We start from the raw sequence: 18,952 nt of genomic DNA, 5'->3' as shown, positions 1-18,952 counted from the left end.
GCTTGCTTTAAGCCATAGAGAGCTTTCTTTAATAGACAAACATGCATAGGAAATCGAGGATCACCATACCCAGGAGGTTGTTCCATATGAACACGTTCAATAAGCGTTCCATTGAGAAAAGCATTCTTGACATCAAGTTGTCGAATAGGCCATTTATTTGTGACTGCAATAGAAAGCATAACACGGACAGTGGTAGCTTTGACAACCGGACTGAAAGTGTCAGTGTAGTCAAGACCAGGAACTTGAGTATAACCTTTGGCAACGAGACGAGCCTTGAAATGCTCGATGGATCCATCGGCCAAATATTTAATACGAAACACCCATTTAGAGCCCACGATGTTGGTGTTGGCAGGGCGAGGAACCAAAGTCCAAGTATCATTTTGTTGTAACGCTCGAATTTCTTCATCCATGACAGCCACCCAAGCAGGATTCTTAGCCGCAGATTTGAATCCTTTTGGCTCAGTGGATGCAAGAAGAGCAGAGAGAAGTCCAGATGAGCCCAACATATCAAGATTTGCTGGATGACGAGTCTTGAATATACCAGCTTTGGCGCGTGTGATCATAGGATGAGTGTCCAAAGAAGAGAAATCAACAAGAGGTTCAATAGAGGTCGAATTAGAAGTCGAGGGTGGCAAAGTGGAACCTGCAAGAGAAGTATCAACTTGCACAGACTCATCTACAAGGTCAGAACAAATATCACACGGGGATGAACTGGATTGAGGAATGTGCGGTGATGAAGTGGTAGGGGGGGATGAATCAATATGATGAAGATGTGGTTCCAAGAAATTTGAAATAGGAATAGTGGAAAGAGGTTTGGCTTGGGAGCTAGGGATAGCAGGAAAGTGAGTTTCATCAAATTGAGCATGGCAGGTGATATATAGCTTAGTGGTGGCGGGATCAAGACAGCGGAACCCTTTTTGAACAAGACTATAACCCAAAAAAATACAAGGAATGCTGCGGGGAGAAAGCTTGTTAGGCATATAATCACGCAAATAAGGATAAACACGACAACCAAAGGGATGAAAATTGTCATAATGTGGAGTGTATCCATAAAGAAGTTCAAAGGGTGACTTACCTCCAAGAAGTGGAGTAGGCAACCGGGTGATAATATAAGCTGCAGTGCTGAAGGCGTCAACCCAAAAACGAGGAGAAAGATGAGAGTGAACGAGAAGGGCCAAGCCAGTCTCAGTCACATGACGATGTTTTCTCTCAACTCGACCATTTTGAGCAGGTGTATATGGACAAGAGAGTTGATGGTGGATGCCAGAATTACGTAAATGAGTTTTGAAACAAGTACTAGTAAATTTGGTACCACCATCGCTTTGAAATACCTTGATACGAGAAGAATATTGATTTTCCACAAATTTTTGAAATTGAAGAAAAATATCAAAAAAATTAGATTTAAATTTTAAAGGGTAAAACCAAGTGAATCGAGAATAATCATCAATAAAAATAGCATAATAAAGAAAACTCGAATTTGATTTGACGAGAGAAGGACCCCAAAGATCACAATGAATAAGATCTAACACATGAGACGACCTACGTTCATTGCGGGAATAAGGCAAGCGATGACTTTTCGCAAGCTGACAAGTATTACATAATGATGGAAAAGACATTAAAGACGTAAGAGAAAGATGACCTTTTTTATTTAAAAAAGAAATAACAGAATGATTTACATGACCCAGACCAGCATGTCATAAATCATATGAAGCACATAAAGATTTGTTTTTAAGGGCTGAAATAAAAGCAGAGTTGCCGCGCTCCAGCACATATAGCCCTCCATCTCTTTTACCGGTTGCCACCACCCTTCCTGTTTGATGATTCTGGATAGTAATAAGATTATTAGTAAATGTAACGGAGAGAGGAAAATCAGACGTTAATTTACTTATGGAAAGAAGATTTTTAGTGAGGTTAGGGACAACCAAGACATCTAATAAGTGAATATTTGGAACAGGAGAAAGAGTACCGGTGTGGGTAATGGGTAAGGATGCACCGTTTCCTACGATCACAGAGTCCTTACCCGTGTAATTTTTAGACTGATCCAGAATTGATGGGTCGGCAGTCATATGGGCCGAAGCTCCAGTGTCCAGAAACCAATCAGCAGCATCGGGTCCAGCAATAGAACATGACGTGTTAAAGGCTTCAGCAAGGTGAGCATGAGAAGAATCAGGTCGAACATACCGTTGGTTGCAGCGGTCAGAATAATGGCCCTCTTTGCGGCATATTTGGCAATGAGGTGGTCGACGACCCTGACTTGAGTGGGTTCGTCCTCGATTAGAAGAGTTGTTTTTGTGAGAATAAGAACGACCTCGCTGGTTGGTAAAGGAAGCAGGGTGACTTCCATGGGTGCGACCATGATTAGTGGCTGTGAATGCTGTAGGAGTGGAGTTAGAGGACTCAAGGGAGCGCTGGAACAACTCAAAACTTTCAGTTTTTATAGACTAGATCTGCAAAACAGGGGATAGGGGTGAGAGCCATCTGAGCAGTAGAAAAAGCTGAAAATTCGGTGCCGAGTCCACGAAGGAACCAGTGCACTTTATCAATGTCCTCGACGGGTCTGCCAATGGCATGAAGTTGGTCACAAATTTTCTTGAAGGCACGGACATACTCAGCAACAGGTTTTGTGCCACGTTTCATCAACTGCAAGTCATCCTTGAGTCTCAGTTCACGAGCTTTTGACTGATGGCTGAACGTAGTTTCCAACGCAAGTCAAACATCACGTGCAGTAGAGAGACCAACGACAACAGCCATGGCTTCCTCAGTGAGAGAGGAGAGCAGGAGACAGAGAAGTCATTGATCGGCTGCTCTCCATGCCAAATATTTGGGGTTGAATGTTGAGGAGGTTTCTGGTTCAAAGCGAGGTGGTGGAACCATAGTTCCATCGACATAGCCCAGCATGTCTTGACTCTCAAGGAGAGGAAGAAGTTGGCTTTTCCAAAGAAGATAATTGGAGGAAGAAAGTTTGATGGTGATCACATGGATTAGAGTATTGAAAGGAAGAAGATGATAACAAGATTCGGAAGCCATAGAGAAGAAAGGATCAGGGTTGTTAAACCGAAAGGGCTCTGATACCATGTGAATGTTTGATTAATCCACCACACCCAAATGGTGGTGAGAGTTCTTTTATTTATAATCATTTACAGAATACATAAATAAGATAAATTACAAATAATAAGGAAATAGCGATAAAAGGAAAGAATAATAAATGAATACAATATATTTGCATTTAATAAAAGGGCAAATATGGTAACCCGTAATGTAAGGCAAATATTTGCCTTATAATGAACGGTCAACTATCCTTAACAACAACCCACCATCCAACCTAGCCCGCACGTGTCAACCCAGCTACTCGGTCCATGAACGTAAGCCAAACCTACACGCATCAACCCAGTAGCTTCTCTGCCCAACAGATCCTCAGCCAGCTCGTGACCCGCACCCAACTCACAACCTGCACACTGCTCATTTGCAACTGGAGTCGCCTCTAAGCGCACACCGCCCCACCAAGGTGCCCTCCTAGCTGCGGCTAGCCTCCTACAGGCGTCTGATGTCGGCTTGACAGCCCCCTTGACTCCAACTCGGCTTAAAAGGATTATTTACCTCCGGTTTGAGTTTTCATACTTCCTCTTATCATTTTTTACCATTACAAAGTCATTTTTACGTATTTGGGGCGTTTAAGGTTATTATAACTACTATTTAGTCAATTTAAAATATTTTGAGCCAAAGTTTAGATTAGTTGATACCATTAAGTGAATTAAGTCTCTTATTATATCCTAATACGATTGTTGGATTCCATAGGTGGAGTTGGATTTCAGGGAGAAAGGATCAAGCTAGCTAGTTGATACCATTAAGTGAATCAATTCTCTTATTATGTCCTGGTACGATGTTGTGGAACTTCATAGGTGGAGTTGGATTTCATGGAGAAGAATCAGGCTAGCACCAAGGGTGTTTAGTGACTCCATCTTAGGTCGACCAAGTAAGTAAACTTACTGTTGAAACGTCTTCTAGCTTCATTGGATGGTTAGTGTTGTATGAATGACACATATCATGTAGGCTGTCTACATGTCATTTCCTTTGTGTTATGATATGTTATTGTTAAGGATATTTAGTAATAAATTATAGTTTACTATATATATCATATTTGATATTTTATTATAACCCAAATATCTCTTACAATAGGTATCTTTCCATTTATTGTTATTTCCATTTATTACTTTTTCCATATACTTACAAGATAACTTTCACATCATCTAGGTGTGATGGATTAATCAAACATTCTTAGTTATGTTGTATTATGACTGCATGTACTTCTAGTATATCAATCCACGTATATTATGATACCATGTTCATGGTATGTCTATGAGGTATCGATGATGTTGGGATTTATGCTCTAAAGCCTTGCAACTAATTATTTAATTTTTAACAATAATTTTTATTATTTTATTTACAATTTAATATTATCAGTGGTATGAAAATCCAAAGTTATTAATATAATCTTGAGCAATATGTGGTTGACATACAAATAGATCGTGTTCAAATAATAGCTTAGACGGTATATTGATAAGGTTGGGTGCCTTATCCGAGTAACATTATTGATAAGGTTGAGTTTTCTTTCAAAAGGCTCCCATAAGTCTTAGCCTTGTAATTGAGTCATAGCAACAAAGATTTTGTGGAATGTGGAAGAACTTCTACATTGAAATACTTCAAGGAGTCTTACAAGCTTGAAATACTTCAAATAGTCTTGCAAGCTAAGGTTTCTACCTCCTTGCAAGCTAATCTACAAAGTTTAAATTATTATTCTTATATTTATTGTTTTCGTTTTAATTCTTAATAAAATCAAAATAGTTCCTAATGCTTCCGCTATATGGATGAAGAGTTCATTCACTTATGATGAACCATGTATAGTAATGATGAAAGATATACCATATATGCGTGTGCATGTCTCATAGTAGAGTTACGTCATGAAAAGAATGGAAGTATTATGTGCATCATAACCCACATACTTGTTAGGAATGAAGGCTTTATTCGTGTATTGAAATCAACTTTAATTTTATTCTATTAAACAAAACAAAAAGGTTAAGCAAATTTACTTGAAAGATATATGGAGAATTTTTTGGCGGTCTTGAATCTACTTGTTCTACCTCTTACAATAGTTGAATATCGTCTGGTTTAATCTTCTTAAAAAGTCTTAAACACAAAGCAAGGATCATCGGAGAATCTTCTAAAAAGTCTTTCTTGAAAGAGAAATCTGGTTTTCTTAAAAGAAAACACCTTCATTATTAAGGGATTTGAGAACGAGTTGGGAAGAGAAATCTCATGAGAGGAAGTATGTTCAAATAAAAAAATCCTATTTATAGAAATTATAGGAGAATATTTGTAAGGATTAAAAAAAAATGTAGACGCCAAAAAAGACGGGACAATTCCAGCAAGGAGCCAGAATTCTCCCATCTTTAACCTACCCACGAGGCCAAGCTTCCTCAACGCTCCTCAACACTTCCAAGGACTCCATACCCCTGTCATCTGGAGAGAAAACAGATCACAGAGGAGAAGAATACGCACAAAGCCTTCCCTCAGACTCAATCTCGGGCAAGATCCAATTTTTGGAAAGCTTAAAAATATCGATGGATCTATGTGTATAGGTAATTACAAGGATTTGTAATGTTGTGGGGGTGACGGAAACAACAAACGGAAGGTCACAAGAGGAGGACGACGAAAAGAATCATCGAAAAATGATTCGGGAATAGAGAGAAAGTTGAAGAAAATTGAAGGCGAGCCAGGTGAGAAGATAACCAATTTCGGTTGACTGGGGTTAGATTCGAGTTACCTAGTACGAGAGCCAACCCACGATCAACATTTAGTTCGGCCGAAATACGCAACTAGGACAAACCCAACTCTAGGCCCACGACCAACGTGAAGCCCAATAGCCGTGAATCAAGCCCCGAAGCCCACCTACAGCATCGATCGCTCGGCCCACTGCAACTATTCAACCCAATTGAGCCAAGTACCGTCAGCCACAACCTGCGCACTGTAGGAACAGCCCGAGACCAATCCAAACTCTGCACCGTGCAAGCATCTTGATAAGGATCACGATGTTCAAAATGTTCCAACTAGACCTATAACACGATCTAAGACCAAGAACATTCAACAAGCATTCATTCTTTATCTACAAAATTGAATAGGTGCGATCCAACTATTATTTCATGTGTTACAAGTTGATTCGATTGAGGTATGACCATTTGGAGCTTTAGAAAGAAATATTTGCACCATTGGAGTAGAAGTTGTTAGAAAGCTTCATTTATTATTTTTAATTTCATAATTCCTATTCTTTGTGTTCATCTAGATCGAGTATGTGCGTTGTTGTGCGATCCTAACAACTGGTATCAGAGCTAGGTTGAAGTCACCACGGTTTGTGAAGATGGAAAGTTCAAAGATTGGAATTGAGAAGTTCGATGGATCCGATTTCGATTTCTAGAAAATGCAGATTGAAGATTATCTGTATCAGAAAGGTCTTCATGAACTCTTGTTGGGGGTGATGTTGGATACCATGACCACGGAGCAGTGGAAGCTCAAGGATCGACAAGTCTTAGGGCTGATCCGGTTGACGCTATCCAGAAACGGCGTTCAATATCATCAAGGAGAAGACAACGTCAGATCTGTTGAAGGCACTGTCGAATATGTACGAAAAACCGTCGGCTATGAACAAGGTGTATTTGATGCGAAGATTGTTCAATCTACAGATGCCTGAAGGTGGATCTGTTGTTGTTCATATAAATGAATTCAATATGATCGTAAGTCAACTGAGTTCGGTGGAAATTAATTTCGAGGATGAAATTAAAGTATTGATTTTGATATCATCTTTACCCGAGTCGTGGGATACTACTGTTGCCGCAATCAGCAATTCGCGAGGATCTGATAAACTGAAGTTTGATGAAATTTGAGATGTAGTTCTCAGTGAAAGTACTCGCAAACGAGAAATTGAAAATTCATCTGATAGTGCTCTCAGTGTTGACCAACGGGAAATAAGTAAACCGAAGGGCCCAAACAAAGAGCGATCAAAATCAAAGAACCGAGAAAAATCTCCAAATAGACCAAACGTAACGTGTTGGAATTGTGGAGAAAAAGATCACTTTCGAACATGTTGTACAAGACTAAAGAGGAAGCAGAATCACAGATCTGGAGATGATGATGATTCTATAAATTCAGCAAAAGACATTGGGGATGCTCTAATCCTCAGCGTGGACAGTTCGATTGAATCCTGAATTTTATATTCAGGTGCATCTTTTTATTCATCTCCAAATAAAGAGTTTTTTCGGAATTTCAAGTCTGGAAATTTCAAGAAGGTTTATCTTGCCGACAACAAAGATTTGGAGATTAAAGGAAAAGAAGATGTCTGCATAAAAACTCCGGCAGGAAATCAGTGGACATTAAAGGATGTCAGATATATTCCTTGTCTAAAAAAGAACCTGATCTCTATTGATCAGTTGGACAGCACAGGTTATGCAACAAAGTTAGGGAAGAGTTCGTGGAAGATTATGAAGGGTGCTACGGTGGTAGCACGTGGTTCAAAATCTGGAACATTATACACCACTGCAGGGTGTATGAACATAGTTGATGTTGCTGAGAGTGCTTCAAATTCAAGTCTATAGCACAATAGACTTGGACATATGAGCGTGAAAAGAATGAAGACACTGGCCGCGAAAGGAGTTTTAGAAGGTCTAAAATCTGTTGATGTGGGTCATTGTGAGAACTACGTTATGAGCAAGCAGAAACAAGTTAGCTTCACAAGGACGACTAGAGAATTGAAGAAAGTGCGATTGGAAATGGAACCAGATGTGGAGCAAGGTTCAACGAGTTTAATTCTTCGACATATTCCAATGTCCTTGTAAATTTGTGCAATCCCTTTACATCATGACATAAGGCTCCTTATCAAATTTCATGTAATTTAGAGGTCACTTTGGTCATAAGCTAGTGGTACATAATTATAGGGGCATTTTAGTCATTTTACACCTACTCTTGGTTTAGCCCAATATCATATTCTAATGGACACCGAAATTTCATAAATAACCATCATGTCATATGGATTCTCCCCTAAATTCACATGAGCAACCGAACTCATTTTGTAGGTTTGTGGCTAAGGCGCTTCATTAAAATAAATGTTCATGTGAACAATAAGGTTGACAAACTTCCTCAATCTTAACCCTAAGATCCTCATTTTTTTTTTCAACTCCAAAAAAAAAAAAAAAAATTCGTATTACATAAGCATGGTGGATATCCTTAGATGTCATACAACTGGGGATATTTAAAAATCCAACTTATAATGGTAATACCTTGGTAATACCTTTTAACCAGGTTGACATTGGTAAGAAAAATTCATCGATAATTTTCTACAACAATTTGTTTATGTTGAGCTTTCTGCAATGCATTGGTGTACCATAAGGAAGATTACCACAAAACTTCTAGCTAATTTAGAGACATTGTACCACCTCTGTAATCCTCGTGTATCCTCAACCCAAGTTTATCTTAAATAATGGTATGGTACCTTAAATTTAAGGTATCTTGACAATCTCATATTGTAGTTTCTCTTCATATACCTCTAAAATTTTGACCATGATCGTAATGTATCATACAAATTGTGGCTCGATACTTTTAAATCACCTCCTAACTTTCATACTTGCAGTTGTATTTTTAAAAAATTTCAATTTGTATTAAGGTAGGGAAGTTTTCTACCTCTCATTACTTCCAAAGCTCTAGTTCCAAGGCATTTATGTCATTCACCAATCAATTTAAACATACAACATTTTTAACTTTTATGGTCTTAACTCAACTCTTTTTTAGCCCAAATCACTTTTTTTTCCATACCGATACTTTAATTTCATATTTACATACTTTATAGTCATAAAATTTTCTTTCGACACTACCATCTTTAATATCTGTAGCATACTATAAGATATTGTCATTTATCAAGCTTCCTGGGTCATTTTCATTTCATTTGAAATTACTTACACATTAGTATATGTTGGTACATTCCTTTCCATCTCTATGATCATAGCACTAAATAATTTATCTATGTTCGAGACGTCTAATTGAAACATATGACTTTCCTTAGCAAAATCATTTTCACGCATACACCAACATTTAGTAGCTTACTAAAACTATAGCTACCCATTCACAATACCAACCTCACTAAATCTAAACATCATCAATACGTTAATTTACATTCACATTCCATGCAAGGTAAAACATAGCATATTTTACGCTATAATAAATATAGAATTAAGCCAACAATAACGCAATCAACTATAATACAGTTAATGGTGTAAAAACTCAATTATGAGTTATATTTTATAATGATCAAGTAGTAATAACATACTCAATCAACAACATTTTATTTTTTTTATCTTATGCAAGACATACCTGACAAAGACAGGGCATCGAGGGTGGGACCATGGAACATGTCAAACCTACATCGTAGGCTAGTCTACAAAATCTATAACCTAGAGCTCTAATGGCAATCCTACCAAGAAAAGATATAGAACCCAAGGAATAATCACGAAAAGATAGGTCCCACCATGAATCAAGATTACATTTTATGATCCAAAAATAAGATTAATTACTAAGTATTTTTAAATATTCAAATTATGTTTACTTTTGTTTCGAGGGGAAGGTAAGGCTCCTATTTCTAGATAACTGCATTTGCTAAAGAGATCATGGAAATGAGGTGACGATGGTTATATTTTTGCAATTAAGTCATGGTCCTTATGGTAAGACATGTCAATAGCATCTATTTTAAAATTTAATATCGATGAGAGATGTTAATTCTTTGTTTGAAATGAATTTGTGAACAATGTTTAAAGTGAATTATTTTAAATGATTTTTACCTATAGTAGTCATAAAATACATGTAATGGTGGCATTATTCTAAACGAAAGACTAGAGTCGTTCATTATGTTGGATGAAAGTCTCACATCGGCTAATTTAGAGAATGATCATGGGTTTATACTCAACGAATAGTATTTTCATTAGTATGAGGCCTTTTGGGAAGCCCAAAGCAAGGCTATGAGAATTTATACTCAAAGTGGGCAATATCATACCATTGTGGATAGTCGTGATCTTTAACATGATATCAGAGTCATACTCTAAACTTAGTTATGTCAATAGAATCCTCAAATGTCGAACAACTCGGTTAACGAGAGTGGCGTACTTTGTTTATAGGTAAAATTTTCAATTTTTTAGTCTCAATTTTCCTCTAGATCAAGAGATTTGTTCGGAATTAGGTTATGAATTTTTATATGAGGGGATTTTGCACAAGTTTCATGAAGGAGGCCGATGTTGAAATAGATTGAAAAACCGAGTTTCAGTGAACTCTAAGAAATGAATCGCTCAAGGGAGACGCAATCCGTGAACCACATGCACCAAGCAGCTACAACGACATATGTCGTAAAGTGAGTGGGACACATATCAGGCGATTGATGGAGCCGCACGGCTGGCCAAGCGAGTGATGCATGTTGACATCTGGTTGGCGTGTGCAGTTTGGAGGAGCAATCTGATCCAAGAACCCATCTACCTATTCGGTTAGTGATTTGACCTGACTCGACTCCGATGTTCCTATCCGTTCGCCACGTGCTGTGATCTAGTAATTCACAAAAAAAAAAAATCAAATAAACCCAATGTTCGAACTTGCAACAAGAGAAACGTAAGGACCAATTAATGAACAACACGTGGCAGGTCGAGAGTGTGCCTACTCTTCCTTTAGGTGCACCTACTGCACGTGTGAGATGCCTCCAACCGCACTTGCGATGTGCGAGACTGCATGAGTTCCCTTTTTTTTACCCATTTCAATGGTTTCGTTTCAATTTTGATACTCTCTTTTTTTTTTATTATTTTAATTAGGAGCTTTTATATGCGGAAAAGCTAGCTCAAGAAGGTATACATCATCCAAGTATGTAGTCATTCGAACTTTTCTCAAGTAATACTTATTAGGATTACTAGGACGTGCTAGCTTTCGAGCATATTTTTTCTTAGGTTATGAGAATATGCATGTTTAGGTTCCTAAAGTCAAGAAATTAGTGAAATTTCTCTAAAATAAGTTTATGATATGCATGCTAATTTTTTAGGTTTCTTTGAAGAGCTATGAAGGCAATATGCATGATAGAACTCAATTAGGAAAATTGAGTCGAGTAAGCTATGAATGATATGTATAATTACCAAAATGCCTCTAGGTCAAAATTTTGAGACCTAAGTTGTTTTATATGCTCTCCATTTTTTTAGAATGAAGGAGGATTATTGTGATTTGTGCTTGAGGCGATTGAAAGATGTTATCTCTCCAATGAGCTTTTATGAATGTATGATATACTACTCTAGGTTTTAAGTGTATTACTCTATCGTGTATGTTTTTATGAATGTATGATATACTACTCTAGATTATAAGTGTATTACTCTATCGTGCATAGTCTTAGGTATTTAGCTTAGCCTATGCAGCGGCAACAAATATTTGAAGATGAGGCGCTACATCAAAGAGCTCTCCATCCGGTGGAGACCGTGCCACCCTCCACATGCCATGGGATCTAGTTGGGGAGCCCATTCCACATGCCATGTAATCACCCAAGGTCAAGAGTGCCACCCTCTGCATGTCAGCTTCACTAATTACCTACATGATCAATGCCCTCCCATAGGACGATATACTGTGTAGGGTAATCACTGACTGCTTGCATGTTAAACACCATTTCATAAGACGGATCCATCGTGCAAGATAGTCCAACAATCTATCAAGTCACACGTCCCTAATCGACCTCACGCCTAGCTCAACAGTACCATAATGGAGTGGAAAAGAAAGTGAAAGATCCACTAACACTGTACCGGCTGCTATCGGCCTAGGAGGCTACCTTTGATTTTCAATGTTGTCGTAAAGGTCTTCTAAGTCTCTATGGTTGTTTGACAGTCTTGATAAGGATTCCCATCTCTAGGTTTCTCAACTCTAACTCCCTGAGTCTAGAATGGTTGGAAGCGCTAGGGACCACACCCCCTAATCATCTCTCACGATTCTAATGTGCTCGGCCTATTGGAGGCGTCCCATTTTAGGTCATAGTCTAGCTAAATTGACATTCTAACCCTAGTTTTATTATCGATTCTACTACTTATCCCTTATAGGGAGAATCACACATTCAATCATCTGGAGTCAATGTACAATTAATCATGCATACAATCGCACATGCTCAATGGGGTGATATCATTCATCAAACTCCTAGAGTGTAAGTACATAAATTCTCATCCTCTATTTCAGCATGATTATGTACAAGTAGTAAAGATGCAGTCCATTATATCAAGTGATGATTAAATCAGTCATGTCGTTAGCAAGTATGTTTATTCTCTAGTTTATCCAATCATCTTAGGTTTGGGTCATACCAAATCTATTTACATAGGGTTTAGTTTTACTAGCATGGATACAAATCTAAGCGATCCCTATAAGTATTACTTTCTAGAATCTATGTGGTTACGTACTTGGTTAATATGTGCCTTCCCGAGCTACCTTTTTCGCGTCTTACAAGCTCCAAAATTTTTTAAATTTCTCTAGTTGGTCCTAACTCAAGTGAAAGCAGGGTTAGTATCAAAATCTGAATGAAAAACTAATGGAAAGACATCAAATGGAAAAAAAAAAAAAAAATAGAGCTCCCACGCGCCTTCACACACGCTAGGAGTGTCCCCCATACACGACCATACGTATAAGTTCACGTGCGGGTAGTTTGTCAGTGCACAGTTAGCTACCGCTTTCGAGCCCTAGTGGGATGCGACTAGTAGTCAATTTTTCCTACGGGTTATATGCTATCAAAGTTGTTGTTGTTGCCTACTTCCTTTTAGCTTATAACATTGTTTTCTTTAAAATTGTTTTCAGTGCATTTTCTCGCTCCTGTTTCTAAAACATTTCTCTCAAATGTGACCCGAGACTCGAACATACGCCGACGTTATCCGTTAAGTCCAAACTTCTCATGACAGACTTATTCATTGGGTTAGAATAAGTCTCACACATTCATTGTGCTACTGCCACAAGAGTATGATTGTGACACCGTGAGCCATTCGAGAGGCAACTTACTAAGTGTTTTTAATACTCAATCTTTTGGGTCATTTTTTTAAGGGGATGACAATGACCAAGTGACCAGGCATATGTTAATTGAGATATGTGGTTTGTGTTAAAATATCACCGCTAGCCCAATAGGGTCGAGCCCAATAATTATATAAGCCCATTATATATTTTAGGAAAATGACTCAGGTATTTTAAGAATATCGAGATATCTCACTAAAATGAGTTAGGTATTTTAGTAATAAATATACTTAATTATTTTAGGAAAAAGATTTAGATAGTTTAGAAAAAAATGGAGAAATTTGAGAAATAAATTGTCTGGCCATCCAAAGCACAGAGTACAAGTACAATAAGAAATACAAAGCACAAAGTGCAATAGTATTATACAAAAGTGTAAAGCGTAGAGTGTAGTAAGAAATACAAAGTGTAAAATACTGAGTGCCCAAGAAATACAAAGCACAGCAGTAAGAAATACAAACCACAAAAGTGCAGTAGTATTCTACAAAATGTAGTAAGAAATACAAAACACAAGAGTGCAATAGTATTCTACGCAGTGTAAAGCACAGGGTGCAATAAAAAATACAAAGCATAGAGTGCAATAGTATTCTACAAAGTGTAAAGCACATAGTGCAGTAAGAAATACAAAGCATAAAGCACAGAGTGCCCAGAAAATACAAAGCACATAGTGCAGTAAGAAACACAAAACACAATAGTGCAATAGTATTCTACAAAGTGTAAAGCACAGAATGCAGTAAGAAATACAAAACACAAGAGTGCAATAGTATCAGACAAAGTGTAAAGCATAGAGTGCAGTAAGAAATACAAAGCATAGAGTGCAATAGTATTCTACAAAGTGTAAAGGAAAGTGCAGTAAGAAATACAAAGTACAAGAGTGCAATGGTATTCTACAAAGTGTAAAGCATAGAATGCAGTAAGAAATATAAAGCACAAGAGTGCAATGGTATTCTACAAAGTGTAAATCACAGAGTGCAGTAAGAAATACAAAGCACAAGAGTGCAATGGTATCTGATAAAGTGTAAATCACAAAGTGCAGTAAGAAATACAAAGCACAAGAGTGCAATGGTATCCGATAAAGTGTAAATCACAGAGTGCAGTAAGAAATACAAAGCACAGAGTGCAATAGTATTCTACAAAGTGTAAAACAGAATGTAGTAAGAAATACAAAGGGTAAAGCACAGAGTGTCCAAGAAATACAAAGCACTCTGTGCTTTAAGAAATACAAAGCACAAGAGTGCAATAGTATTCTACAAAGTGTAAAGCACAAAGTGCAATAGTATTCTACAAAATATACAAAGTGTAAAGCACAGAGTGCCTAAGGAATACAAAGCACAGATACAAAGCATAGAATGCAGTAGTCTAAAAAATTACAAAGCTCATGCAGTAAGAAATACAAAACACAGAGTGCAATAGTCCAATACAAAGCACAGAGTGCAGTAATCCCAAGAAGTACAAAGCACATTGTATAGTAAGAAATACAAACACAGAGTGCAATAGTCCAATACAAAGCACAGAGTGCAGTAATCCCAAGAAGTACAAAGCACATTGTATAGTAAGAAATACAAAGCACATAGTACAGTAAGAAATACAAAGCACAAAGTGTAAAGCACAGAGTGCAATAGTATTATACAAAGTGTCTTGTATAAAGAGTGAGAGTGTTTCCACAAAGTGTTTTGCAATCTCTTTTTTATTGGTCTTAATAAAGAGTGCTAGTGTTTCTACGAAGTGTCTTGTAATCTCTTATAATTGGTCTTAATAAAGAGTGCGATTCTTTCTCATAGAAAGTTGGGTTCAACAATCTAGTTAGTAATCACAAATCTCAACAATTGTATGATATTGTCCACTTTGAGCATAACCTCTCATGGCTCTCATGGCTTGGTTTTGCTTTAGGTTTCCCCAAAAGGCCCCATGCTCTCATGGCTTCGCTTTGCTTTGCTTTAGGCTTCCCCAAAAGGCATCATACCAATGGAGATATATTTCTTCTCGATTGGTCTTAATAAAGAGTGTGAATCTCAACAATGATACGATATTGTCCACTTTGAGCATAACCTCTCATGGCTCTCATGACTTCGCTTTACTTTGGGCTTCCCAAAAGGCCTCATACCAATGTAGATATCTTTCTTCTCGATTGGTCTTAACAAAGAGTGCGGATGTTTCCCACAGAGAGTTGTGTTCAACAATAGTTAGTAATCATAGATCTCCACAGTAGCATGATATTGTCTACTTTAATCATAAACTCTCATGATTTTGATTTGGACTACCCCACAAGGCTTCGTACCCATGGAGATCTCCCTAAATTAGCCAATGCGGGACTTCTTCCAAACAATCCTCAACATGATCATTTCGTAAATCAACAATCCTCTCATAAACCCATGACCATTCCCTAAATTAACCAATATAGGACTCCCAAACAATCCTCAACATGATCATTTCGTAAATCAACAATCCTCTCATAAACCCATGATCATTCCCTAAATTAACCAATATAGGACTCTTTCCCAACAATCCTCTCCTCGAACAAAGTACATCATAGAGCCTCCCCTGAGGTCTATGTACTCAAACAGTTGCCCTTTCACTCGACTCCTCCTCTAGAGTCCTCAAACAAAGTACACCGTTTGTTCGATACTTGTGTCACTTTTGACTACAACTTCGAGACTCACAATTCTTTGTTCGATATTTAAGAAATCTATTGACATGGTAAAATTAATCCCACCCCATATTTGATATATTATAACCGCCCAAATCCATTTGTTGCATATATTGTCCTCTTTTGACCTTCTCTTCTAGACTTCCTCTCAAAGTTTTCAATATACGTCTTCTGGGAGAGGTTTCTTCACCCTTATAAAAAAGGCTTTGTTCTCAAAGTAAGATTTCTATTGAATTTTAATTTAAAGTTCAAATGCCTAGATAATTTGAGATAACATGAGAGTGTGTTACATTAACTTAACTTATCATAACAGAAACAATGGAAGAATCACTGTGCAATTAACTAAGAACTACGTCGAGGAGCATCGGGAATCTAGCCAATGGATGATATCATTTAGAACAGTGAAAATTCTTTCATCGGGTTCCCCTTCAAGAATACAATGAAAACTGTCTTCATAGAGTTTCAGAGTCTTGTCCTTGCTCGACGCCTTCTCGTATAGAAATTGACTAATTTTAGGATCCGTCACCTTGTCTGCAGCTCCATGAAGAATCATTAATGGCGATGAAACCTACAGATACTCTAAAATCAGTGGATGCTAAATCAAATAACAATATCAGTATAAGAGAATACAGGCACTCACTTTCTCCAGTTGTTTCTCAATATCATCCGTCGCCTTTAAAAGTTCCATGGCAGTTTTTACACGCATCCGATCTTCATATGATATAACATTGTAGACAGCCTGCAAAAGGAACATCACAATTTTTATAACAATTAGATAATCATTACGTTCAAGGAATATGAACTAAATTAATGTATAGAATGAAAACGAATATGAACCAGTTTCCTTTTCTTCGTTTCTCTGAGAGCCAGTTCGTCGAAATCGACATTTGGTAGAAGCTTGGCTTTTGGCATGACATTAGACATTAGACTTAAAACCTTAAGCACATGGTCTGGCGGCTTCACATCATCTGCAATCTTAAGAGACATTGAAATCACTAACAAATAACGACTCTAACAGTGGTATCAAAGTCATGCTCTTAACTTAGCCATGTCAATAGAATCCTCAATTGTGAGCCTCAAAGGTGTAGTCAAAAGTGACTCAAGTGTCGAACAAATGGTGTACTTTGTTCGTGAACTCTAGAGAAGGAGTCGAGCCTTAATTAAACGGAGGTTATTCGAGGGCTCAAGAGTGTACTTTGTTTGAGGGGAGGATTGTTGGGAGGGAGTCCCAATGCTAATTTAGGGAATAATCATGGATTAATAATTAAGGAATACATTTCCACTGGTACGAGACATTTTTGGGAAGCCCAGTCATGATTCCTAACGCACCATTCACAAAAGTTGTATGTGTTAAATTAAGATCGAATACTTGGTCCATCGTGGAAATATTTGAACTTACTTTACACATGGGAGCCACAAGGACCAGTCCATCCCAGAGATTTGGTTCCTTCAAGTGAATTTTCAAGGTAATAGCTCCTCCCATGGACTGTCCTAATATGAAATGAGGCAATCCTTTCAATTCTGGTCTCCCTACAAGTCGAAATACAAGTTGATTCAGAAATGGTTGTAAGCAAGATGATCCACACATAAAGTGAGTACAACGGCAGCAAACCTTTAAACTTCTTGTACTGTTCTATAACATCATCAACTAGTTGATCAAAGCTGGGAATATAACCATGCAATCCTTCTGATAGACCGAAACCTGGATAGTCCATAGCATAAACGGCATACCCAGATGCAGCAATGTGCCTAGCAGTTCCTGAACATTTAGAACCACCAGATGTCAAGTTGCTCGGACATGGAGGCAAACACAGAGGCGAGAAAATTGAAACCACTACGAACCATCAAAGAAGAAAGTGCAGGTGCCACCATAGCCATGGCAGAAACACACAGCACCTTTGATATGAACATCAGGCTCGGGAAACCATCTTTTGCAGAAAATATTCAGACCCCTTGAATTACATTCATACCACTACACACGCATTCAAATTCCAAATCATCAATTCCACATACCATTTTCTTTGATCTTAATTTCAGATCTAATTTCCCAAATTTGTAGGTATTGGCATAAATAAACGTAAATTCTAGTGGAAATATGAAGTTAAAACAGAATTTCTAACCTCCTCAGTGTTGATCCCAGCAGGAGCCATCTAACAGATCAAATCACCCATCCAAAACACAAAATCAGAAGAAAGAAGACAAAAAAAGAAGCCAAACGATCAAAACAGAAAATCCCAGAGATCAAAATGTTGAAAAATGCACAAACCAAACCTTGAACAAGCAGTGATCGAGCTGCTGTTGAATCTCTATGAAAGCCGATCGGACCCGCCGGCGTGCCGGAGCAGAGTCCAGTTTCTGGGAAGCGATTTTGTTGAGCTCTGCCGGAACGCCGTCAATCGGCGGCCTCTTGGCTGCAACAACAAGGCAGCAACCGGAACCCCACCTCATGGGCTGCTCCGGGTTCATTTTCCTTAGAGGAGTGAAGGGCAATCTGACGTTTTCCCGGTGATTGATCGGAGAAACAAACTTCCGGGAAAAGAAAGAAAGATCCGATGGCCGGAATCCAAGTCCCGAGGACATGGACGGTAGCTAAGCAGTAGCAAAGAAGCCAAAAAAGGCGATGAATGAAATGCCGGAAGTATCAGGTCGTCCGGTCAATGCTATTAACTGTGGCGTCTTTATAAAACAGAGCGAACCTGTGGCACATGGGGATTTTCTGCGAGATTTCGCTCACTTTTGAACATACCTGACCTTCTTTTTCTTATATATTCCTTTTCATGGACGGAGAAATAATTTAATTTTGCTTTTCTTTTTAAATTATGATGAAAGCAACGAAATTTTAACTTTTATATATACATACATACATATAATGATTTTTTTTTTAATATTCCTTAAATATTAGAAGTATTTTTTAAACTATTTATTTAAAAAAAAATAAATTATAAGTATTTTCTCCTATCTAGCACCTAAAAACTTTTTTTAAAAAAAAATAATATTTTAGTATTTAAATTTTTGGGAAGTAGTTCAATTTTTAAATGGGTCTAAAATTAATGTACCTTTCCTTGGGTGTACTAATTAATGGCATAGTTGTATGCCATATATGGTTTGTCCTAAAATTACAAAAACATAGATAATCTTGAAACTTTTGACAAAAAAAAAAAAAAAAAAAAAAAAAAAAAAAAAAAAAAAAAAAAAAAAAAAAAAAAAAAAAAAAAA

General features: G+C 37.6%; 1 protein-coding gene and 1 long non-coding RNA gene across 3 annotated transcripts; both read right to left on the bottom strand.

Moving 5' to 3' along the window:
* Window positions 1-4,472: 4,472 nt before the first annotated feature.
* Window positions 4,473-6,154, bottom strand: LOC111470488. 2 transcript variants are annotated; one of them, XR_002715041.1, is made up of 3 exons: window positions 5,457-6,154; window positions 5,088-5,245; window positions 4,473-4,774 (listed from the first exon to the last, which is right to left on the bottom strand). It is a non-coding gene; the product is annotated as an uncharacterized LOC111470488 (long non-coding RNA). The 2 variants fall into 2 exon arrangements; XR_002715042.1 differs by lacking the exon at window positions 4,473-4,774 and adding an exon at window positions 4,847-5,052 and having other exon boundaries at window positions 5,139-5,245.
* Window positions 6,155-15,976: 9,822 nt separating this feature from the next.
* On the bottom strand, window positions 15,977-18,488 carry LOC111470490 (caffeoylshikimate esterase-like). The gene is made up of 8 exons (XM_023116044.1): window positions 18,008-18,488; window positions 17,857-17,886; window positions 17,579-17,708; window positions 17,349-17,495; window positions 17,136-17,266; window positions 16,574-16,711; window positions 16,377-16,475; window positions 15,977-16,304 (listed from the first exon to the last, which is right to left on the bottom strand). The coding sequence occupies exons 1-8, from the start codon at window positions 18,314-18,316 to the stop codon at window positions 16,086-16,088; spliced, it is 1,203 nt and encodes a 400-aa protein (XP_022971812.1). The 5' UTR covers window positions 18,317-18,488; the 3' UTR covers window positions 15,977-16,085.
* Between the last annotated feature and the right edge of the window lie 464 nt (window positions 18,489-18,952).

Source organism: Cucurbita maxima, unplaced genomic scaffold (genome assembly GCF_002738345.1).
Source record: "Cucurbita maxima cultivar Rimu unplaced genomic scaffold, Cmax_1.0 Cma_Scf00045, whole genome shotgun sequence".
NCBI lineage: Eukaryota > Viridiplantae > Streptophyta > Magnoliopsida > Cucurbitales > Cucurbitaceae > Cucurbita > Cucurbita maxima.
Note: the sequence above shows the minus strand (reverse complement) of the source record. Positions and strands in the feature narration are given on the sequence as shown.